Source organism: Tachypleus tridentatus, chromosome 8 (genome assembly GCF_004210375.1).
Source record: "Tachypleus tridentatus isolate NWPU-2018 chromosome 8, ASM421037v1, whole genome shotgun sequence".
Taxonomy (NCBI): domain Eukaryota; kingdom Metazoa; phylum Arthropoda; class Merostomata; order Xiphosura; family Limulidae; genus Tachypleus; species Tachypleus tridentatus.
Window position 1 is genome coordinate 75,382,672 of NC_134832.1, and position 26,427 is coordinate 75,409,098.

The following is a 26,427-nucleotide window of genomic DNA, read 5'->3' on the forward strand; positions in this document are numbered from 1 at the left end:
AGTATGTAGTTTATAGATATACGTTATTGGTTTTAACTGAACCCTTTATGAAGTTTGTCGACACATGTTTTTAATGTTAACTGAATCCACTATGTAGTTTATAGATATATGTTATTAGTGGTAAGTGAACCCACTGTGTAGTTTAAATATATATGTAAAAACGGCTGGTGTGGGTTAAGAAAATATTTATGTAAAGGAGCGAAGAATGTTTCAATCTTCTTCTTTAAAAGAGGTAACTGACCGATAGCTGACCACATGTTTGAAGGTGGTTGTGTAACTGAGTGTAGGAATGTAGAGGGCGTGCTTAGATGTTTGAATATATATATATATTATTATTATTATAGATATGAAGGTGTTCCTTTGTATTGGTTTATTTTGGGCTTGAGTTGTTGTATAAGAAAGGCTTCTTTAGTTTTGCGTTTGTTTATGTTTGTTTCTTTATTTAGTATTTGAGTGTTTTCTATGGTTATTTTGTGTTTATTTGACCTGCAGTGTTCGAAAACGTGTGAAGGTGACTTTTTATGTTCTTTGAATCTGGTTTCCATTTTTCTACTTGTTTCTTCAATATAGAAGTCGTGGCAGTTATCACATTGTATTTTATGAATAATGTTGGTGTAGTGTTTGTCAGTGTAGTTTTTACGCAGTATAGACCTTAGTTTTGTGCCTGGTTTTGGAATAAATTTGGTATTAATTGGAATGTCATTTGGCAAAAACTAGTAACAAAATATATATTTTGGCTTAATTGCTAATAAACTAGAAACATTTTACTTTTAAACTGACTGTTTTTTTTTTGTTGCAAACCTTTTTTGTAGTACACTGACAACAACATAATATTTATGGAAAAAATACAAACGTTTTAAGAAAACCTTAGATCTTGCTTAAAAGTATTTTAATCTACAATTACACAATCCGTCTACCAATCACAACATGATTACCTTTTTTTTGTTATAATTCTTAAATTAATGTATTATTAGTTATTTAATCACTTGAATGAGAAAAACGTTGGAATATAAACTTACTCTGATAATATTCCGGCTGTGAAATTCTCACATATCTTATAGCACTATCAGCTAAATGTTGTGCTCTCTTCTGAAGAGTGCTGAGTTTATTCCAAATCAGTTGAATGTTACTACTGCAGTGCAGTTTCTCAGTCCTTCGAGCAAGAAACACTTGGAGCTGGTCTAAAGGCAAGAGATAACAAAGTTTGTTTGCTTGCGTTATATTATCACCAGAAGAATAAACAAATTTTGAAATATTACGCAGAGATATACTTTATCTCTGAAAGTTATATTTTAAATTACTGATAATAACAACTGTACCAAAGTAATGCACCTCGCTGGTACAGCGGTAGGTCTACGGATTTACAACGCTAAAATCAGGAGGTCGATTACCCTCGGTGGGCTCAGCAGATAGTCCGATGTGGCTTTGCTAAAAAAAGACCAAAGTAATGCAGTTCATACCCGTTCTAGTTTGGAACGTAGTAGTAAAGAACTTTTCTTTGTTAGTATTAAAGAAATATTTACAGTTTTTCATCGATTTTCTCCTACAGTAGCAGAGCAAAAATACAGACAGGTTAAGTTTATTTCCGATAAATCTCTTAATTTTAAAGGAGGTTTTGATTATCGCTGGTATTGTTTGCTATTTTGAAGTTTTATTTTTGGTAATTATTCTGTAACAATAGTGAAAACAGGACTGATTTATTGCACTTGTTTCAAATGAATTTAAACAGAGGGTTCGATTATTGTTAGCACTGACAGTTATTTTGGAGTTCTTTTCAGTAAGGAATATGCAGCAGTGGAAAAACGCAACACTGATTTATCACATGTGACTTCAAACTGATAAAAGAAATCCTCCATATGACAAAACCCCGCTAGGTGTAAAAACAGTGCAACAGGTAATAATGTTTACGTTAATAAAACAACATAATATGGCAAAATAAAATTGCCGAAGAAACTAAAGATCAAAAAATAGAAAATCTAGTGATCAAAAACTATTTGAAGAAAACTGTTTGATAATTCAAAGCATAAATTTATGATTTTTAGATAAAACATAAATTGCATGGGATCCTCTTTTGGTTTTTAAATACAATCTTGTATTGCAATGTTCATAACTGAAGCATTACAGCAAAATATATATTATACATTTCTTTACACATAAGCTTGCACGTTTTCAACAAATTAATGCATACTTTTTATCCTTTCAAATACTTTATACAGTATTTAACTTATATACTTCCTTGTATAGTGATAATTAGGATTCGGTAGTTCCAACAACGTGAATTAGACTGTGAAAATGATATTTGATTATTTTAGAACAAAAAGTCGGCTTTTACGGCTGTTTTATTTTATAAAGTCAAAACAATATCGAAACTTGATTTGCTTATAAATTTGCACTAATTTAGAGTATTTGGCAGAAGCAAAAAGACCACAGAAAGGTGATATAGCAAGTAATCTTGAGGTGAGGATTGTGTATGTTATAACTATATTTATTAACCACATAAATTGGAAATAACAACTATAGGTGCTAATAGTAAAAAGTGGAAATGTTTCTTGTGCTGTAATTAGTAATATTGAGAACCAGGAATACTTTCTCAGATTTCTCATACATATCTACGCAATAGGTTATATGTCCCTTGACAACAGCAAGTATCGAACTCCACATTTTGGCATATAAACCCTCAAACTTACCGTTGAACAATCGATTGATGATATTTCATTGATGCAGATGGTAATATGAATGACTGGAAACATTTCTGTGAAATATATGGTAATCCAGATTAGGGGATATATTGTTACGATACAGACAGCACCCTGGAAACGTTTCAGCAATAGGGACAGTAATCTGGAAATGTGAAAGTGTTTTACTGTAGTTTTTATAACTTACCATCCACCATGCGTATCCCAATAACTCCGTCCAGATTAAGATGTGACAAAGATCCTTCTATGAAACGCAGTGCTTTATTTACAGCATTTAATGTATCAGTGAGTTGTCGATTCTGAACAGACCCAAAGAGGGGTGCAATGTCCAGAGTAAAGATTAACAAGCCAAGAAACACCGTGTTCCACCTAGAGGTATTGACTGTTACAATAAACATAACTCTCTTAGCGGATCAGGAGTGTCTTTAGTGAATGTTTGCTAGTTTACTTGGTTTCTGGAAACAAGCGTCTGATTTTATTCTTAGCTCTCTGTGTGAGCATGACGTCATTAATTAGCTTGTTTGTGAAAGTTGGGGAGGCATAGACGTTAAAACAGGCGTAACCAACGTGAGTTGCCTTCTTAATTATTTAGCGCGAATCTCACAATATACCAAAACTACATTACTTTCCTTTATCCCACCTGTCTTTTCCATTTCCAGTACAGTACTAGGATATTAAGCCACAAGAGACCACTACAAGACGGCTTATAGTGTAATCGAAAGTAGAGCTATTCATAATATAATCATTACATTAGAGACGTTGGTACTGTGGAAAGTGTGTGTGTGTGGATTACAAAACTTTGTTCTACGAAAATGACTATTGTAGCTATCCGCTTTATAACTACTCCAGCGAGATGAGTCTACACTCGTTACTTTCTACGTTCTGTAACCAATCTGGAAAGAGGTATTATGTAGGATATACTACTGTTTTGCATATTAATTGTTTTTCGAGTGAGAACATGTGGAATGAGTTGCAATATAAAGCAGGGCAAGCTGTACTGGTGAAACAATAGTAGAATAAACGTGCCACTTTCTCCCAGAAACTTTTATGCTTTGAAAAATACTGTAATATTACACTGAACGACAAATATAGGAAATTTCAAGATATTTACTGTATAACTTAAAATCAACTTCCTATTTTAAAGCTTCATGCTGTTTGTTCCAGTTATTTTTGCAATAAATTGACAATGTCATAATATTTACGAATACAAACAAAAAACATTTTAAGAAGAACCTTAAATCATGCTGCAAAACATTTTGTTATGTAATGACGTGAAACCTTTATCGATTGAACTTATGGTTAATTAAGTTGTTAAAAAAATGAACGTCCAAGGAATAAACTCATTATTTTTAGTTTCTCGGGTAGGCGTAAATGATGGACCAAGAATTAAAGAATTCCATCCCAGTTCTTTAGTTACAGATTGTTATAATTACAATTAATGAATTCCATCCCTGTATTAAAATGTTTGGTTTTTTAGTTACAGATTGTTATAATTACAATTAATGAATTCCATCCCAGTATTAAAATGTTTGGTTCTTTAGTTACAGATTGTTATAATTACAATTAATGAATTCCATCCCAGTATTAAAGTGTTTGGTTCTTTAGTTACAGATTGTTATAGTTAGTTAGTTATCACCATTAAATTCCATCTAGGAACATAGGGCCGCAATCGCTTGCGGATTCTTCAACAGGTATTTAAGTGAGTAGGTTGTTAGCCCACTGCACCGAGCCGTCCCTAATTTAGTAGTGTAAGACTAGAGGGAAGGCAGCTAGTCATCACCACCCACCGCCAACTCTTGGGCTACTCTTTTACCAAAGAATAGTGGGATTGACCGTAACATTATAACGCTCCCACGGCTAGGAGGGCGAGCATGTTTGGCGCGACCCTCGGATTACGAGTCGCACGCCTTACGCGCTTGGCCATGCCAGGCCACAGATTGTTATAATTACAATTAAAGAATTCCATCCCAGTATTAAAATGATTGGTTCTTTAGTGACACATTGTTATAATTACAATTAATGAATTCCATGCATGTTTGTTTGCACATGTCACTAATTTTATGTAGTATATGCTCTAATGGCTAAACATTTGAGGTTGTCGTTCAAATGTTTCGACAATTGTTTTACAGTGACGAAAAACAAGTTCAATATATTGTATATTCGCTTAGACCAGACTTAAAACATAGCTTTTCGGTGACCTCTTTTCTGATGGCTTAAAATATAATTAAAAAAAAAATAATTATTAGTATCGATGCTTCCATGTCGTAAATACGCATGTGTGTCTGTGTTTCTGAATATATGCGTTTGTGTGTGTGTTTATTTAGCTCAAAACTACACAATGAACTATTTGTGCTCTGTCCATCACAGAGAAATGAGCCCTCGTATCACCGATATTAGTGCGTAAACTCATCGGGGGAGATTTATATATATACATGTGTGTGTGTGAGGGGAGGGTGTTATGTAGTTGTGGTAATTGAATAAATGTGTCTGTTCGTTTGAAGTTAAGCACAAAAACGCAACATTGGATATCTGTGTTGTGCCAACCAGGGGTGTCGAAATCCTTTTTCCGGGGTTTTAAGTTCGCAGACTTACCGCTGTGCGACTGAGGGGCTTGTAATAAGTGTGTTTGTGTACCTTATTTTTCTCGTTTTTTCTTTCAATGTCGTTTGATCTATGCTAGTACTACTCTTTTCACCTTTCTCAAGCTGGCATCTTCGGCTCTCAAGTTCCTGTTTGCTTCAGAAAGTTAAAACCGTAATTCTTATTATTTATGGGCCCGGCATGGCCAAGCATGTTAAGGCGTTCGACTCGTAATCCGAGGGTTGCGGGTTCGAATCCCGGTCACACTAAACATGCTCGCTCTTTCAGCCGTGGGGGCGTTATAATGTGACGGTCAATCCCACCATTCGTTGGTAAAAGAGTAGCCCAAGAGTTGGTGGTGATGACTAGCTGCCTTCCCTCTAGTCTTACATTGCTAAATTAGGGACGGCTAGCGCAGATAGCCCTCGAGTAGCTTCGCGCGAAATTCAAAACAAACAATTATTATGTACATTGTATATAACTTATTGGATATAAAAAACACAGTTTAGTTTAGGAATATATTTAAACCTGTTACTTTATTGGAAAAAAAAAATGTTTTGAAAATTATATTTTCTGTTTACCTCGCTCCATTTCGAGTTATACATATAATCACTTTATTACGTTGAAAAAAAAAAATATTGTTGACACTCCCAGTCAATACAAATCAAATTACCAGGTTTCAAGCTTCCATTTCATTGCTAGGCTGAGAAGTTTTCGGATATTTAACAACGTAAGAAAAACCACGCTCACCTCTCTCTATCTCTGAATCTTGGAAATTGTGGCCTGACGAAAACGTAACTTACGTATTGCTGTCCATAGCTAAGAGAAGGCAGAGACTGTGAGCAATTCGTCTATATCCGTCGCTTTAGCATTGGACAAGTTTTTTTGTTTTTTTTACGTGTAATAATTTAGGTATATAAAATTTACTGATATAAAAACTTGCATTGAACTTACTACTTTGTAAAACAATTCATAAAATATGTTTCAATGAGCAATGTACTATTATTTCATGTAGACTTGTAATATTTATGGTTATTGTCCGGTTAAAAATCAGATTTATGAAAACATAAAATACTGATTAAAAAAGCTGTTTTCACTTTTTTTCGAAGCGTTAAGATACCCCGCTGGGACAGCGGGAAGGCTATGTATTTACAACACTAAAATCACTGGGTCGATTCCCCTCGATGGACACAGCAGATAGCCTGATGTGGCTTTGCTATAAGAAAGCATTGTTACAAGTTTATTAGCGACTTTTTTTTAAATAATAGAAGTAGAATAGTGAAAAATGTTTGGAGTTTTCGCTTGTTATATTCCATAAAATTATATGTTTTGTGTATTTTAAATCAGGTTTTTAAAGCTATGTAAGTTATTTGTTTCGAGTCACAACTTCATGAAGAGCTGTCAAATACTTAGGACTAAAGAAAATACTTAACCAAGTTATTATAAACACTGCTGTAAGGCTACCATGAGTAACGTGTTCTGTACATGTCATTTGTATTTATGAAGCGTTAAAATTAACCTACCCAGATAAAACAACTTTACCTAGATCTGGATCTTTTACAATACAAAATTATTGCTTGTCTTTATTTATGGCAGAGCTACAAAGCTATCTGCCACCGTTCATAATTTTGAGCTGCCGATAACGGGAAAGGCAACCGCCAACTGGAATAGTTATACATAAAACGCTACAACGGCTAAAAAGGATAAACTTGTTCGGTGTCGAGTTTTGATCCCAGACCCAAAGATCGTTAGTTGAGCGTCCTAACGACCAAACACATGAAATAGTGTATTTGTGCTCGAAGGTTTAGTTGCAATAACTGTTTTGTGGGGGTCATTTTATCTTGTTAATATAGATGAACATGTACTTTTGCCATTGAAGATAATTTAATGGTGTAATATAAGAGTATTTAAATACACATCAATAAAAGTTAATAAATCAATGGTTCTTATTTTCTCCTGTGAAAGATATTGCAAAAGAAAGAAGATAAAAGAACATTCGTTATGAAGGGAACGAAGTTGGTTCATATAATATTGATGAGCAGTGTGTTGAAAAGTCCCGCTCCGATATCGTATTTCTAAGTCCGCGCTTGGTGAGATTTTTCCAAGTTATGTCTGTATTCATATTGTAGTTACACTTATTGGTTAGAATATTATTAACTTTGCACGAACCTGTGGAAACTATGTTACTGTGTGTAGATTTTACATATTATCGTCACCTCACATCAATACACTTCTGGGAACATATAAATCACTTTGATCGTTGTTACATGTAGTAATCATTTGGAATATTTGAGGCAGAGAATCACAACAACCCACGCAAGTGTTGTACCGTCAGCTTACAAAACGTAATTAGCAATTTGACAAAAGAGTGGTACCGTGTTATGAGATAGAACAAATATAAGGACAGGAATTTGATAAAATAAATAGCTGGATGTGAGACTTTTGTATAACCTTGTACGCAATATTTTCACTTTGTTAAACGTGGAAATACTATATCAAATCCATGAAATATTAGAAATTATAGTTGTATTTGCATTACTTATTTGAATATATAAATATAGGCTGGTCAGCAGATATTTTAGTTGTCCTTAATAACTATTTCTTATGTTATTATAAAAATTGAAGAAAAGACAATGAAATGTTAATATTAAAGTTACTCCTATTCAGCGTCACAAGTGAAACCAGAGAAAGGGTGACCATAAGCTCTCAGTTTTCTTTTCCGTGGAGAGGAGGGATAATTGACATGTGAAAAGTTTATTAGGCCTATATATTATCCATGCTGTACTTTTCTCAATGGGGCTACCTCTCTCTACCAAAGTACTTGGTTTTATTTATTGCATTTCTCGAAAGATATTTGTGTTAGTTGTCCCTAATTTCGAAGTGATAAAAGAGAAGAAAGGTAGCTATTATAACTACCCCATGATTGCAAGGATATGTTTGGTGACTTGATTTAAACCTGCGATCAGCAAATTGCGAGTTGAGTCTATCCATTCAAGATACGACATACTGCCTGTGATGATGAATCGTTTCACATATGGTCCATTACAGGTTAATTTAAAATCCAGCCGCTCGCTTGTATTCATTTTAGTAAGATAGTATTAACTTATTCATATATTTCAAAGAGCATTCAAAGTTTTACATCTAAATACACATATCTTTCGTAACGCGTAGTTTGAAGTTTATAGCTGAAACTAATGATTAAAACACATTCACACAAAGAAGATAAACTCGATTTTTCATGTTTTGGAGCACGTTTTCACGAATTATTTGAATGAGAAGCCATTTGATGTAATGTTTATTATTTCTCATTTACCTGTGAACCTTTTTTTTTTTTAAATTAATAACCGGGATCCATTTAAAACTCAGTTTTGTAAGAATGGTATCCTTTGAAACACTTTTAAACTGTACTGAAATCGTTGATGTATTTTGCATTGATGCATATGATACCAAATTATTAAAAATGTGTGCATCTACCTACTCCGAGAAATAATAGTATGAATTGTTGTACGTTAATTAAAATAAGCAACTTAGTTAAGCGAGAATAGATTAAAATATGCCTTGTGCAGTGCACAACAAAAATGTTGCATAACAGGAATAATTTAAGTAGAAAAAGTTACGTCGCCGCCCCACTTTACCTAAAAATTAAATGCTTGAACTAGATGACATCTTTATTTCACTACTCATGTCCAGATGATCTAAATATTATAAATGGTAAACTATAGAAAAAGTTATTGCTAAAGGTATTTTTGAACACAACAAAAAGTAAAACTCCCATTAATTAATTAATGTTGCTTAAGAGTACATATTTTTTGTTATAAAGTTCCTGTTGTTATTAAGGACAAAGTTCAATAATTCAGTCTAATTACTAAATGTAAGAGTTAATAGAACCCAAATGCGATAAGAATTTCTATATAACAACCGTTACTTTTAGAAGATTCATTAGAACACAAATATTACTAGACGTAAAAGTCATAGTACCGATCATCAAACCACTCTTCCACAAAGGATTGTTACTTGAGAATATTGTGCGGTATATAATTTGTGATTATAATTATAGAGATACGCGATTTGTAATTTCTTTCTATTTTATAAGTTTTTGTAAATTGCTTCAATCGTGTTTCCAGAGGAAGGAAAATATATTCTTTGAAAGTTAATTTATTATGTAAACAGAAAATTTTAAACTGTTACAAAGTTGAGAAATACTTTTCTTATACTTCGTAAAAGCATATATTAATAATAATTTTTGTATATGTAGCACGCAAATATACCAGCAAATTTAATCAAAAATTTTTTTTCATAATTATTATAATTAATTGCAATATTTTAGCAACACCGGTTCACTGAATATTTGTAAAGAATGTATACTAAGCAGATTCATCATTTTTAAAAATATTTTGGAGCAGTGAAAATGTAATTTGTTAAAAAACGTTTGGAATTTTAACTTGATAATTTTTTTCAATTAAATAAATATCGGTATTAGGCTTAACTGGTTTAAATCGACAGACATTTTCGCACACTGTAAGTGTTCTGGTTAAGCTTCATTTGAAATTCTTTAAAAAATAACAAATTCGTAATCGTATCGTGAATTAAAACTTTCTCTATTCAACAAAACAATATGAAAATTTTGAATGTAATTTTGTTTATATATTGTGCAATTACCTTGGTCTCCTTCCACGATAAGTTTGTTGTAAAGCACAAAGCAACACAATGGGCTGTCTGAGTCGTGCTCACTTCGAGCATCGAAATCCAGTTTGTACGGCGTAAACTCGGAGACTTACCGTTAACCAACGATAAGCTAATGAGCTTATCATGCTAACATTTAGAATTCGATCTATATGAGGGGAATATTCAAGTAGCCCATTAAGTAGCTTTATGCTTGTATAAATTCTTATCTCTATCCAGTTTAATGATACTATGATTTAACACTGAATGTAACCATTTTTGTTCGTGTCACATATCGACTTGAAATAATAACACAAAAACCTCAATAGCCGGAACGTTTTCGGTTTTATGTTGCGATTCATATATACTTTTATCGTATATACGTGATTTTTAGTAGACGTTTGATGATATGTTTGTTGTTAGGAGAAAAGCTAGCTGTGATATGCTCATTGCGAATAACTGAAGTCCACTTTTTCGCGTTATAAGCCCTCAGACTTACCGCTTGGCCGTTTACACTCTCGCCCGTAAGTCTGTTTGCACCAGGAAACTAGAAATCAAAACACCAGACATTTCATCAAACTAATTTATAATTACAGATATTAATAGCGATAATAAGCATTCACATTTAGAAAATTAACAGTAAATAGAATTTCTTATGGTTAATATAAACTTTTGAATCGCTTCTAAACTCACAGTTTCCTTCCTTCCTTATGCGACATTATTGTAACTCATTCTCTGAAAAAAAAATATGACTAATGTTTTGATCTCTTACTGTTTTGCTGTTCAGTAATGGGTAATTTGAAATAACTGTTTCTTACTTATCAAAACTTCTTGTTTAATATGTATAGCTGCTAGCGACGACATATCAGTATTAGACTATATTAAACGTTGTATAAGAAGTATAAATATACTCCGAAAAAAATAAAAGAACACAAAAATCCGATGGAAATAAAAAATTACATGTTAGACTTGAGCTAATAATTCTATATGGTTTTAAGGGGCGCGACATGGAAAAGAATGTCATTTATAGACCAAGTGAAAAATTCGTAAAATAATTATGATTCTATTATAGCGTGCGGTCTACAGACATATCATATCACCGTTTCAACTTTCGTTTATTTCCAGTAATCGCTAGTTACTTTAAGTAACGCTTTTATAATATGTGGCCATTACATAACGATTTAGGGGTAAATATAATCGAAATGAAATAAGTTCCAATAATCAAAAATAGTACAATTATAACAGTTTTAAGGTAGTCTTTTGGAACATACAACTATTAATTATTCTTTGCCAAATAAAAAGAATAGATATAAATCATTTACCAAGAAATTTTGTTGTAGTGAAACATTAAAACTATGATGACAGAATCTGTATGAACTACACACTGTAGTGTGTCGTAATCTTTAAAGTTAAGATGTAGAAAACTACTCTTATTGGGTTACATCTGATTATTTTATGTACTAGAACCATATGGCAGTTACTGGATGGATGTTTGAGATTTATCTTAGTTTTCAGATATTTTTATTCAGATAGTTTTTCAAAAATTGTTTAAAAATTTAATGAATATTTCATGCTGCGCTTGTCCCGTACAACCTGGTAAAAACCACGGGAATAAATTATGGTTATCAATTAGTCGTGAATGTCATCCTGTATTGGTTGGACCCCTTATAAAATAATCAACTAATTTATAAAATGCCCTAGGAATTCTAAAAATAACTGATGCCATAGACTTCCTAGCAGAGGGTTGTGACTTGCAATTCTTAGGAAGCGGGTAGACATGGGTTATTCCATTTCAAACTTTACATTTTTGTCTCTGGCTTTCAACAACTGTTCTCTTTTTGCTCATTTGACAACATTTTGGGAAGCCATTTGTGACTAACCTTACTCATGCCTAAACTGTTGCTCAAAATGCTTGCTATAGTACTTTTACCGATTCCCACTTCCTCTGGTAACTTCCCAGTGATAATGCTTTTATCCTATATAACTAAATTATGAACTTTATCAACAGTTTTTGGCACAGTAAATGTTCAGGACCAACTTGAGTTTGGGGCATTTTCACATTTCTCTACTGTGTTTAAATGCAGCACTCTTCTATTTCACTCATGAATATGCTGGAGTACCCGTTCCTAATGTTGCTTCTATGTCTTGGTGGATTGCTTTAGGTGTCATTTTCTTTTTAATAAGATATTTGATCATGACACAAGTTTAATCTCTTCATGATGTTTAACATTCCTCACTCCTTCAAAAATCCACAACACATAAAGTAAGCTTGTTTGATGATATCATACATGTTATTTACTCATAAAAATGTTCAATTTTAATATATATTCAGAAACAATCATATAATCCACTTTCATTTTTAGGTTGGTCTATGAAAATTTTGGAAAATCCTCATAAATACTAGAAATATTAGTTACAGCAAGCCAAAGTAACTACATGCTAGAGATTTTTGTTAAAGTAAACAAACGTAGCTGTTACAATTTACAGCAGTTGTAGGTAATTACACTTTATTGGCCAGAGTAACTATATACACAAGAGGTGTTCCAGTAAACCAAGAATATTTTTTTAAAAATTGTTTGGTAAACAGGTCAAGGTACTTACACTTTATATGTCTTAATTAAAACAGCCCAGAGTAATTACACATTGCAAGTCTTAGTTAGAGAAGGCCAACATAATTACACTACAAGTAACTAGAAACTAAAGGTGATAATTAGAATTGGCCAAAGCGATTATTTACAAGAATTGGTAGTTATAGTGATACAAAGTAAAACTGTAACTGGATCAAGCCTTAAAATAATTAATGCTTTTCAGTTGATGATGCAAGATTCAATCATGAAGATAAAATCCAAATGAATTCAGTCTTTCATGACAAAATAAAATTGTGTTCACTTCAACTGTAATATGAGAATAAAAAGATACAAAATACATAAATATTTATATCAATAAATGTAGTAAAGAACAAGAAATTTTCCAAATACCTTCAGGCAACAAAAAGGTAGGGACCTGGAAAAATTCTTAAATTACTTGTGTATATATTTAAAATAACCAAGAAGGAAAAACAAAATAATATAATATGAAGAACAAATGAGCCAGTTACACATTGCCATAAGTGTAAATAAACAACAATTTTTAATTAATATAAATATTTTCTTAATCTGTTTAATAAAACTTTACATAAAAGAAACAACAAAAACACATTGATATTCTCCAGCCATATGAAAAGAACTTTGGAGAAAATCTAAATTTGATACATAATGAGTTAATTTCTTGGTCACAAACCTTTTAACGAAACTTAAGCAGTCATCACCTTCAAATGTTCTACTTAACATTCTATTTTTATAAATATAACACCCCTCCTTCAAAAGCTAATTAATCTTTCAAGTTTCTGTAATTGTTAAAATAATTTGCTGAACTTAACAAAACACTGAATTTACATACAAAACTTTAGAAACCTACACAACACTATCCAAAAGTCAAACAAAAACAAAATATGTTAAAACATGTTTATTGCACATGCATTTCCTTTAAAATGTGTGTGTAACATTTTGTTATTGCACCAAATGAAATAAACAATACTCTGAAAACTGGCTTTAAAAACTTTATAGTATAAAAAATGGTTAATTTTAACAACAAATTCTCACACGTTAAGAGTCATTAATAGTAGGCATTATATCTATACATGAATTTTTTTAATATTTGTTTTTCTATTCTTCTTTATATTATTCATGTGCAATGAATGAAAAAACACCATTTTTTTCAAACTGTATTATTCTACTTCAAAAACTTCAGAATGTTTCAAAATTCAACAATACATATAGAGTTGTACAGTTTCAAGGTACAATGAAAAACTAAGAACTATCAAAATCGTATTGGAAAAGCTGTTTATAAATTTTCCTTGTAAACAACACTTTCAATATTTGCATCTTCAAGAAAGAATTTTTTAACCAGTTGAATGACTGTATCCTAGACAAAGCGACAGATCTTACCATGACAAAATAAACTAGTTCAGCTAAATGCAATCCTGATGCATAGACATCTACTTTTCCAAACTATATTATTGTAAGATATTTATAAGTAATATAATATCAGTTAAAATACATTTATATGCATACAAACATTCTTTATCATACCCACAAATTTCTAAATACACATACAAATGATTCTAAGGGAGTCTAGCTTAAGTACAGGTGATAACTATATTTAACATAATGATTTAACTTAAAAACTGAAGATACATGATTCAATATCACTACTTTGCCTTACTTTAATTATCATTTAAACAATGGTGTAACACTCTTAATTTTTCTATTTTAAAATAGTTCACTTGGTACAACTTACCCTAATAGTATGAAACAGTTTACTTTAAAAGTAAATTAAGAAAACTTTAGACTTCTGCAAAATTTTCTCAATGCAACTCAATAAAGTGAAATTTAAAGACTGCAGTATTTGAAATGAGTTAATTTAGGTGGTTAAAAGAAACTGTCTGTTTGGCAAGTTATAGGTTTAAAGCCCATGTATTCATCTTCATTTCTAACATAAAAAATATTATATAGAAGTCTTTTTTTTTTATCTGCATATTGGATAAACATCATATTGACACAGTTTGCAATTTTGTTTAATTCACACATGTATTGACATTACACGATCAGTCTGTGTTGTATACTTCTTTGATAATCGGTGAGAAACAATCATCTTTGCTGAATCATACAAATTAAATTAGTGTATCGAGAATCAGGTACATAATGCTTTTACCATTATGTTGATTTGTTTTCAACATTACTACCACAAATATAGCACTCAAAAGGCATAAGAAAAAAGGTTCACATTCATTGTACAGTTTTGTTTCTTTCTACTAACTTGTAATGTTTTGGGCATTTGATACAATGGCATTTTAATATATCAGAATTACAAGTATTACATGTATTGTTATGAATAGCTCAGTAATCATTTAAAATGCACATTAAAAATTAAAGCTTTTGAATACCAGCAATCTGATATTAATAATACCATATACATTAACATGCTGTGTATCCACCATCAACTGGAAGAATGGCTCCAGTGATCATGTCAGCCTTGTCACTCAGCAGATACAGAACAGGATAAACAACATGTTCTGGTTCTGTCAAAGAAACATTAAAATTCGATTACAGTGAAAAAACAATCTTATTAATAGTATTGCATGTTACTTAAGTAACATGATCTCAGTCAAACATAAAAATCAGTATTAATGTGAAATACGATAAGAGTACCAGATAACACTAATAATTCATGTATTTAGGAAATGCAGTCAGTGAAAGTATTTATGACTGTTTCATAAATAACTATTTTCTGATATATTTACTGCTAATTACATTATTACTTTATTTATCTTTTACTATTTTACAGTTTATATTATTCATATCATTTACTGAGATAGTCATTCTGAATAACTTACAATGTTTATGTCTGGTTTAAATCTAGTCAAAAAAGGTGAGAGTCATGTCAACTTACAAAGTTTCTTTAGAACCATTAAAATCAGACACAATTTTGCTTTATATTAAATTTTCATTTGGACAGTATATAAAGAATGTACAAATGTACATTTTGTAAATGTTTTAGTTACTGTCATGTATCATATAACACTGGTAACAACATCTCTTGGAATGCAGTCAATGGTAATATTAATTACCGTTTTATAAATACATATATCCTGATATATTTTACCATTTACTTTTAAAAATGGAAGACCCATTTTAATGAAGTGCACAATGTTAGTTTTCTGTTTAAACCATTACATGAAATCACTATGCACTCACAGTAGTAACAAAACAAACTCTATATTTTCACAAACAAATCTTTAGTAAAAATCTGACTTTTTTTTGTATAACATACTCCTATTCTTTTCTAAAAGTCTAGTAAATTTTATGAAGATAAACATGCTGTATAAAACGTTATAGTACAAATATTTAATGCATGCATGTATGTAGATGAACTCTTTTGTATTATACCGAGTCCACTGTGAAAGAGTTAGGTAAGCAAGAAAATACAACCTATTTGTACAGGTAGATCATTAACTTTTAATACACTAAACAAAATTCCAATATCTCAAAGCATGCACACACACATACATACAAATGAGGCTTATATTTATGAGAAAAATACACAAAACATACCACAGAAACGACCTAAAGGTATCTTAGCCTTCATTTCAGAAACTTTCACTGGATCACTCCAGGCAACCTTAGCCATTTCAGTCATCACAACAGTTGGACTGACTGAGTTAACCCTAATCTAAAACGGGTAAACATATATTTTGGCCTTCAATAAATATGAGAAAAATTGACACGTCAGGTTCAGCTCATTAATTTTTATGCAATTATATTAGTATATATATTTTAAAGATAAATCCACATGATAAGACTTACTATAGTAAAACACCAGGAAATAAGCAAGTGATTCTTTATTATATCAATGTTCCATTATTTGACTAGGGCATTCTGGAATGTAGAATATGAGCTAATTATATAGACAATGTTGTCAAGAATAAACTTTATTAAGCATTTTATCATGAAAAATTGAGATAATGTTCTGTTGAAGGTCTCTTCTGCTACACATCTGGACACTTGTGTTCAAATCTCCATCACACCAAACATGCTTGCCCCTTTTATCCATGGGGGCATTTTAATGTTACAGTGAATCCCACTGTTTGTTAGTAAAAGAATAACCCAAGAGTTGGCAGTGGGTGGGGATGACAAGCTGCTTTTCCTTTAGTCTTACACTGCTAAATTAGTGAGGGCTAGTGCAGATAGACCTTATATAATTTTGCACACATTTAAAAAATACAAACAAACAAATAAACAGTATTTACCAAAACATTTTAACACATTTGCTCCCAAGTTAACATTCGTGGAATTTTGCTTTGGCCCAACTTCATCTTCTATGCTAAACAGTAATTCTTGTCAGATTTAGGGTTATTAGGTATAAATATGGTTGTTATTAATTTCAAAAAAAGTATTTTACTTTTGTAATAAATAACCCAGTTGAGAAATAAAGAACAAAAAAAAATATTTTATGTAAGGATTTACAGATCAAATGTTTGATTTTAAACACACACACAAAATCATTTTTTTTATTGTGAAATAACACAAATGTATACAAGTTGTTCTGCCTAAATATTATATTAAAACCATAACAAAAGCTTAAGAATAAATCTCACAATTCACACTCAAATAGCCATTTATAAATGTAAAGTACTGTGAATAACAATTGTGCATTATGAATCTAACAACATATTGTGTGTCACTCATATTTGTACGTGTGTGTGTTTTCTTACACCAAAGCCATATCAAGTTATCCACTGTGTACATGGATGGGAATCAAACCCTTGGTTTTAGCATTACAAATCCATAGACTTACCACTGTCCCAGTGAGGGACACTCACATGTGTGTGATGTGGTACACTACCAAAAAATAATGTCACTCATACAAGCAACATGGGAGAGGAAGGGTTACACACAAAACTTTACACATAAAACAAATTGAGGTTTAAAATATTGCTGTGTTAGTGACATTTTATAAATAGAGCACTAGGCCACACTTTTAACATTGATAATTCACTAACTATCGCTCTATTATTTCTATTTAATTCACAATTTTTAAAACATACGTGAAAAGACAAAAAGATTCCAAATATTTGTATAGAAAATAAAACCAAAATCATTTTAAATAATATATAATCAACTGATATTACTTGATAAGGCCCAAGTTCCAGAGCCATACAACGAGTGAGTTGGTCTAAAGCTCCTTTAGTCGAACAATACACACAGTGATCCAAGAGAGCAACCATTCCAGCCTGGCTTGAAATGTTTACTATTGATCCTCCTCTTCCTTGTTTCTTCATGATTCCACTGACAATCTAACAAAAAACAAGAACATCTGTGAATTTTAGAACATGTTTAATGTTAATAAGAACTAAAAAGGTAAGAAACTTTCATGTTGTTTTTAAATTAACTGTGAACAAGTTTTAAACAGGAATAAGCTAAGATTCTCAAGACACACACAAATAAGAAAATAGACAACCACTTAATCTTGAATAAAGAATATGCAAAACCTATATAGTTCCTGCACTGACAATATTGCAAAGTGATTGCCACAAATGAGCATCATAAACAAGTCAGAAAATGAATGTTCGCCACATAAGAATTAAACATGTTTAACATGCACTAAATAAACTAAGTATTTCAAAAATTTTTAAATCTCCAAGTTTAAGCTCAAGGGATGTTCAATTCAATCCACACTTTGATCAACACATTGTATTTGGTAAAACTGGTTTTGGAGAATTCTACTCCTCATCAGTAACACTGAATGTGACCAAAGAGAAATAAACTGGACCTATATCTTAGTGAAAAGTATCAAAACATACAGTTGGTATGAATGTGATTTGCAGTAATTGAGAAATACGACATTTATGTGAAGAGTTAGTGATATTTAGAGATGATCTAAAAAATGTATTAAGTTGAATTAGGAGAAACATTTAGTTAAATATGATGACTGACATTCATATAGTCGTAAGGTGTTAATATATATATAGTTATTAAAATATATTTACTATTTTTAAGACAATCTTCCTTACCTAATAAAGACAGGTAAGGTATCATATGTATGAACATGTAGAAACTGATGATGATGTCTTACATGTGGTAGTATTCCAAAATTTCAGTGTAAAAAAAATCATAATGTTACCTAAACAATTGTATGTTTAATCAACATACATGAAACCTCCAATTATTTAACCAGGTTAAAGTTGACATCACCATCAGAGTGACATCTCAAGATCAAAGGAAAGAGAATAAATGTTTTAATTTTAGCGATATTTGTAAAACTGAGATATCAGGCAAGCTAAGTTGCTATTTACTCATGGGGAAAAGCTCTTATTAAAGTTAAAAAGAAAATATCAGTCAATAATTATAGAACATTCAAAATAGTTCTTGTTTTACAAAATTGCCGACTTAAAAAAGTGCACTAATAACCATTGCAAAATAATTAGATAAGTTGATAGTACAAAAAGTAGTCTAGTTATTAAAATTAGAATTTACAGTACCAAACTCTTTGGTGTTTACATAAATACAAGTAAAGCACTAAAAAAATAAACTTATTAAATAGATGAATAGGGCTAATCTCAATTACTTAAGATAACTATGTAATTTCACAGCTTTTGGAATGTCTTGAACATGTGCCATTGCTGTGTAATCAACTGATCTTGTTTTAATTGAGTGGCATTCTTGAATTCTCTATTTGTTACTTTAAACATACAGATACTGTATCAACTACACATGAAACTAAAACAAGTCTTATGCAGGACTAATGGGGTTGGGAGCAGCTGCCTCAGGAAGCCTGAGGAGGGGCCCAGCAGTATGATATTACAAAACTCACTATTTGATGACCTAAAATGGCTACTGCATTTTCATTAATTCATGAAGAAACATGTCATTAAATATCTCTTATGAAAAATCAGCAAAAGTTAATACATAGAATGAAAGGATAGTCCAAAAGATATTACTGACCCTGGGACCTGGGCTGGCTGTTGACATCCTGATTTTAAGAGTAGAGAAAAATAAAAGAAAATCATCATGTATTGCAGTGGTCCCCCTCACCTTAACTCCAACGATTAACAAATTCTTTATAGAAGGATTGTATTTTAGAAATAATTGAAGTATAGATAGAATCTAGCTATACCCAGGGTTTTAAAAAGAAGTTTGAAAGATTTAGAATTTTAAGTATATAATTATTTGTATACAAGAGGAGTTACATGTTCATTAAAGGATGTTTTCATAGAACAATGGTTGGAAAACACTGATGAAATAGATTCAAGACATGACTGGTCTTAAACACAAAGGACATTTATCTACTGGATACTTTATATGCTAGTGTCTATGCAAAAATAATGAATATATAACAATATGGTATATGGCATACTTAAAGATGCACTTTAAGCAAAATAAAAACACCTATTCCTGATTTTCCATAACTACATACCTGAGTTACATTAATTACTGCTTTTACATTGACTGAAAATGTCCTGAAATAAATTATAACCAACATGTTAGTGTATGCATCCAAGCAATATAAAAATCAAATGGAAGTTCAGGAAAATGCTATTTCAAGTAAATACAAGTTAGTTCCTTTCTTAAATTGAATATTATAAATTCTTTATTTTATAGTTTACACAATTGTGAGCATAGAGGAAAATCTTATATTTTTTCAAAAGACAATACATATCACAGGAAATGTAATTTTATTATTAATGATAAAAACAGTCTTAATATTTTTTAGATATATTTATTTTTCTCTGGGAAAGTTGAAATTGTGTTTTTAGATGAAAGTTGAGTGTAGTAGATACAAATATGTTTATTAGGAACAATGAAATTTTATGCCTAATTAACAGAAAAAGGAGAAAATCTTAAACTTCCATTTGAGCTGTGTGTGTGTGTGTGTGTGTGTGTGTGTATTTTGTTAACTTTTTAGTTACTGCTAGTGCTACATTTCACACATTACAAGTTTTCAATTTTTCCCTATGTTTATTAAAAGAAAATTAAAATACTGTTCTATAAAGATGTATAGAGTCAGCCCTAGGCAAAATTGTGGCCTACACGAGTTTTGTATTTGGAGTCTCCCTTCTTGTAAAATTGACAAGAGCTGATAATTGGAGTATCAATTTTGTAACCTTCTGGAGTAAATTCCCTGTGCAGGAACACATATCACCCACTCAGGTCCAACCCTGAGAATGCGCAACTACATGTCAACTGTTCTTGTGCTTATTAGACCTGGGCAGTCACAAGAATTTGACAGTTGATTAATCATTGGGCTAATTAATCAATTACACTTAACTAATTAATTATTCTCCAATGAGATTAGCACAGTTAGAATAAATGAAAACAGTAATAATTGGAAACACAAATTTTGATCAGTTGATTATTTCTGTAAATTGTGCCACTAATCAATGAAAACAAGTGACTTTGAATTAATCTAAAATAAAGAAATATCAAAATGGCAAAATTTTGATTACTTGGATAACCAGAATAATTAAAACTGGTAATAACTGGAAACACTGATTTTGATTAGTTGATTATTTTCTTGACATTAATCAAGTTAACCATAATTTTGATTGATCAGTGATTTCATGCGACATAAATCAAGATAATCACTGCTGATAGATAGTCTATTAATCATCCTGTTCGAGTATTTATTTTGCATTGTTTGAAAGAAAAAACATTTAAACTTATATAAATGTTTCAAGAAATTCATTATTCACAAATGTGTCACAACAGGTTAAAATTCATAATCGTTTAGATTTTATATTTTGACAAGTTCCAGAACTTTAGAAATTCAGGACATAAGTAAGAATTAACCAAGAAAACCAGCTTAGCAAATTATTTTTTGAAACAGAAAATTCTCTACTATAGTTACATGTCTATGGCATCAGCAGTGATGTCTCCCAGAGACTGGCATCTTGATACTCCAGCATTATTGACCAAAAGATCCACTGGACCAATGTCTTTTAATGCTTCCTCAGTAGCTTCCCAATTGGATAAATCCACACAGACAGTTTTGATAGAAGGTAGCTTTAACAGCAAGAAAAACCATTATTTATGCATCTATTAGAATAGCTTAAAGTACTGAAGAACAAATTAGAATTAATAATGTAGTGCATTGTAATTTACTAACACAAACTACCATTATTAAACAAATTTTTGTAATGTTTGAGGAGTTTTTGAGTGGAAACAAACTGTGGTAGTGACAGATCACAGGAAATGGAAGTTACCAAAATGAATCAGGTTTTGCTACAATGGTCTGTAGAAAGCTGTAGCAGTCATTAGAGATTCATAACATAAATATTCATTAAACAATATTTGAATCTTTTCTACACGCATGTTTTCACAAAATATATACAATTATTCAAATTTCCACTCTACACATTTCAAAATTTAAAATGCACACTTGTTTCTAATGTCTGTACTAATGGTTAAGCAGTTAAGTTTACAATGGACTGCAGGATTGCAAAAAAGAATAACCTATTTTAAGATAATCTTACTTCAGCCTTTAAGACATCCAGGTGGGCTTTAGTCTTACTCACAGCTATCACTTCTGCTTGACATTCCACAAGTTTTTTAGCTATAGCTTGACCAATTCCTGACAAGGAATACAAACAATGTTTATATTTCAAGAAGCAGACTGATGATATATTGAAATATATGTTCCACTATATTGAATCTTTCAAAAAACTAATGAGCATCTAAATGGCAGTTTTAAGGAGTATAATGTAGTAAAATTATCTAAATAAGTATATATGTATTTTTATTGCTACAAAGAACAGTCAGATTAACTTTTGTGAAAAAAGTAGCTTAAAATTTTCCTAGTTTTCATATTAGCATGAATTATCAATGAGTAAAAATAAGTAGAAAAATATTAAGGAAGAAAATACTGCAACATTTCATCATGTTGGCATGGCAACAATTGTGATTATACTATTTATCATAGATTACATTGATGTACTAAGTTTTTCAAGTATTAACTTGACATGTCATGCAAGTCATTCACATTTTAGTACTCAGATCAAAAGTAATTACTATACTATATGTACATAAAGTAAAACATCACAATTTTATTAGATACCAGTAAATTACATGTCAGTTATGTAGGTGAAAACGTCACAAAATGACTCATGTTATAATATTTAAGGAGATTGTTGCTTTTGGTATACAGCAAGTTCTTCATTGTATTAATGCATCAATTCAACTGATATAATTTTCAGTTCAAAAGTAACTACAAACTATAGGTAGCTGCTGTATAATTCATTCATGAATTTCTTTCCCCTCACATAAATTTGTAATTTCAGTGAAGAAGAGAAAGAATTCATTAATGACTTAGAAGTGTAATATATTATTAAATTTACTATTCCTTCTGTAGGATACTATAGTTTTTGCCAAATCACAGCTTTCCAGTACTGTTAGGAGGGCAAACCAAATAAGTAAAATACAACTCCAGATTATAAAGGATTGAAAACAATTTTTTTGAATTTTATGTAAAAGATTTTGCATTAAGTCTTACAAATCACTGTATAATTCATCAATCACTTTACTTTAAAAATGATTTATGCATTATGTTTATTGCAAATACATTTTTGTTCTTTTTGAACTGGCAAAAATGAAAACACATGTGGATCGTATACATACCACTGAATAGTACGTGTATTTGTTAATCATTATTTTTACTTTTAATACATTTTTATATGACAAAATGTGCATTTATGTAGATACTTATCCTACCAGGAGCTCTGTACATACCTTGGCTTGCTCCAGTAACAAGTGCTTTCTTTCCAACAAATGAAATCTCCATCTTATCTGTAGACAGATTCTATTATGTTATACTCAGATCACCTTCTGCTGAATGAAATTATGTAATAAAATGCAAACAGTGAAGCAAACCTGTAAGCTCACATACAAAGGTTATAATATATACAACTTTTTATTTGCACTATAAACTTACAAAAGGGAAACTTTATCCCAGATTCACTTGCTTGCATAACTAAAAATATCAAAAACTGTTTGCTTTGTTTACATAAATATTGTCATTTGCATACAAACTTATATGTATAGGAACAATTAATTGAGATTATTTATTTTATATTCATGTTGTATGCCTACTAGTAAGTATCAATAATATAAAGCATACTGACCTAATGTAACAGGCCTGGCCAGAGGTGACCAACTCCAGTAGTGATCATGCATAAATAAATCCTCAGGTGTAACTTAGGGCAAGAAATAACTGCAAGGTTAATATTTACTATGTGAAATTTTATGTACCATTATATGAATTGATCTAACTTACATCTTGAGTAACTGGTTATATTGTAAACAAGCAAAGATTTTCTGAATACTGGGCTTAAAAACCAATGCCATAAATAATGGACATGAGTTATGTCTTTTATTATTTTGAGCAGCAACAGACAAACCATTCATCTGATGCAAGGGTATCCATACTATATGTGGCACTAAATATCACTTCCATTTGGCAGGAGCTTCATAAAGTTTACTATTGACCTTATCTTTAGTTGAGTTCTAATTGTATTTGTGACATCAAGTTAGTAAAGCTGAAATGGCTGCCTAAAACAAACCAATTGTCTGGTTGATTATCCTTTTAGATTTGACCTTTGGAAGGTCTATCTGAATTCTGTCAAATTCCATTAAAATTGATTTAGTCAATTCTTCACAAACTTACAACATCAGAAACGTTTACAACTCTGCATTATATATATATTATGCGTGTGTGTGTGTTGCTAGATATCTGTAATATGGTTGTTGTACTTAAGTCTCTTGTTAGCACATTTTTTTTTTGCAGAGAACATAAAAAAGTAGCAAGAAACTGCTGCTGCTTAAACTTTCGAAATTAACTATACAATAGCGTACAGGACAGTTGTAATGTATTTGGTATATCCCAAGATTTAAAACTTTCCAAAAATTGTTTTTTTAAATAATTTTTATAAATGGATTCACATATTTGAAATTCCTGAACTTTTCTTCTGCCTTTATTTGTTTACAACTAGGTTTTAGCAACTTCTCTTACCTTTAGGGATTTTTCAAGTACAGTTTCTAGCAACTATTGAAACCTTAAAGCTAAATACACACTCAAAATCTTACTTAGTTTTTCTTAAAGGCTTTAATATATAATCTGTCCAGGACTACAACTTTATTCTTGCAAAAACTCCAAAGCATAACTATTTCTACAACAAAGTTTTAATGTAACTAGGTTAGATATCCGTCTTTCTTTTTTTAGTTAATATACAAGTAAAAGTGAATTAGTACATCAGCCAAGTTCCTTTCCTCTGTAATACAGTCCTGTTTTAAACTTCTTAATGGGACAGATATAAGGCTGAGGAAAGTATTGTTTCTTTGAGACATTTTGGGAAATATGAAATGCTCTCCTAAAGTTTCCAGCATACTCTTAAGGTCACTGAGCACATACATGTATGTAAACACAAGCCAAATATAGCTTTAACAATAATTTCATAATGTATCACTTACCCAACTTCCTGTAAATCATAAGACTGATTGCTCAAATGATAAACTGCATATGAATTTGGGTATAAGGTAATTTACCAGACATGGGTAGTTTATCAAATAAATGGCAAACATTTTCTTTAAATTTTAACATTTCTGTGGGCAGCACATATAAAAGAAATAAGTTTGTTTGTTTGTATTAAACACAAAGCTACAAGTTAGGCTATTTGTGCTATATTTGAGTTATTCAGAATTACAATGAATCACTGAAGGGTATATGAAATAAGAAAAGAATTACCTATAAGTGTGTATAATTAATAAAAAAAAGAACCTTTTAAACGTTCTGGGAAATCAACCGTTATTGATTTTCCTTTTCTACGTAGTATATGTACTATATTATACGCTAACATCTATTATATTTACAGACTATTATCTGTACTTTAGTTGTTACATTTACAATAACCGAGTAAGTGACTACACTGTTTTGATTTATTGTAAAATAAAAATATGAAAGTTGTAACTATACTTAACGTACAAATGCCACTATTGCCATCTGGGGTTCATTAATTAATTACGTTCTACTTCTTTAACCATAAATTACAACTCTGTAACATATTAAAGTATCACTACTATATTTATATTAATATACAAGTACAGTTTAAGAAAAAAATACGAATTTTAAGTATGTTTCAAAGTAGTTTTTAATCTATTTCACTATTTGCATTTTATGTTCACAATTTTAATTACTTGTATTATATTACAGATTATTAAAACTACTCCTAATAAAAACACTAAAAGTATTAGTAATACTAACGTATCCAATGTGAATTATTATTACTACTACTAATAAGTTACTACTTTACTTTGAGTTTGGCCTTATTTTTAATACACGATCTTAAATAATACTATCAAGAAAAAAACAAAAAACAATTCGACTGAAATGGCTAAACATGCACGTAACATCCATAAATTTAATCATTTCAATCATATATCATGTATAATATTATTCTCACCTCATTTAGCACAATCTAAAAGTGGTCAAAGTCTAAATCTAAAAGATCAATCACATGCTTTTAATCTTATTTTAAACCATAAAACCGCTTACGAAATATTCGTTACAGAGACGAGAATAAAATTTAAATTAATATATTATTTATGTACGTATATAGATATATATTTAACAAATCAAGAGCCAGAAATTTTTATTTTTATTATACAAATTTTATAAGTCTTTCGTGAGATTATTCTTGTGATGTAATTTGTGGTATTAATTTGTTTAATGGCATATAAGTTATACATTACAGAAAAATAATAATATTAAAGTTTACTAAGTTTATGGTGGCATGTATGTGTTAACGACAAGTTAACCTTCAGCTGCTTCAAAGCTGTTACGAGTGAGTATCTGGAAAAGATGGCCTGTCCAAGGTGAATTAACTGCAGCTGCTGCTACAGGC

General features: G+C 30.8%; 2 protein-coding genes and 1 long non-coding RNA gene across 18 annotated transcripts in view; 1 reads left to right on the forward strand and 2 right to left on the reverse strand.

Annotated features, from left to right (window-relative positions):
- Window positions 1–3,117, reverse strand: part of LOC143222701 (UPF0764 protein C16orf89 homolog) — a 32,736-nt gene extending 29,619 nt beyond the window's left edge. Inside the window, exons 1-2 of the mRNA XM_076449563.1 lie at window positions 2,884–3,117; window positions 1,020–1,181 (exon numbers count right to left, since the gene is read on the reverse strand). Of these exons, the coding sequence (XP_076305678.1) occupies window positions 1,020–1,181; window positions 2,884–3,094 (373 nt within the window). The 5' untranslated portion in view covers window positions 3,095–3,117. The remainder of the gene's footprint in view (window positions 1–1,019; window positions 1,182–2,883) is intronic.
- The window catches only part of LOC143222702 (uncharacterized), a 48,850-nt gene that overhangs the window by 5,899 nt on the left and 16,524 nt on the right, over window positions 1–26,427 (forward strand). The gene's annotated exons all lie outside the window — the stretch shown is intronic.
- Window positions 12,419–26,095, reverse strand: LOC143222695 (L-xylulose reductase-like). Of its 16 annotated transcripts, none has more exons than XM_076449542.1 (9): window positions 25,987–26,071; window positions 23,653–23,741; window positions 23,261–23,317; window positions 22,009–22,106; window positions 21,384–21,538; window positions 19,953–19,995; window positions 17,668–17,832; window positions 16,091–16,208; window positions 12,419–15,057 (listed from the first exon to the last, which is right to left on the reverse strand). In XM_076449542.1, the coding sequence occupies exons 2-9, from the start codon at window positions 23,702–23,704 to the stop codon at window positions 14,954–14,956; spliced, it is 792 nt and encodes a 263-aa protein (XP_076305657.1). In that variant the 5' UTR covers window positions 23,705–23,741; window positions 25,987–26,071; the 3' UTR covers window positions 12,419–14,953. The 16 variants fall into 16 exon arrangements, with proteins under 16 accessions (XP_076305657.1, XP_076305655.1, XP_076305658.1 ...); XM_076449540.1 differs by lacking the exon at window positions 25,987–26,071 and adding an exon at window positions 25,272–25,518; XM_076449543.1 differs by lacking the exon at window positions 25,987–26,071 and adding an exon at window positions 24,998–25,259.

Coding starts and splice junctions, on each gene's coding strand:
- LOC143222695 (XM_076449539.1), bottom strand. CDS start 25,383: ATGTTAGCGTATAATATAGTACATATACTACGTAGAAAAGGAAAATCA. Junction 17,833..19,952: donor CAGTAATTAATGTAACTCAG/GTATGTAGTTAT, acceptor GTTTTTTGTTAG/ATTGTCAGTGGAATCATGAA. Junction 16,209..17,667: donor TGGAACTTGGGCCTTATCAA/GTAATATCAGTT, acceptor TACCCGTTTTAG/ATTAGGGTTAACTCAGTCAG.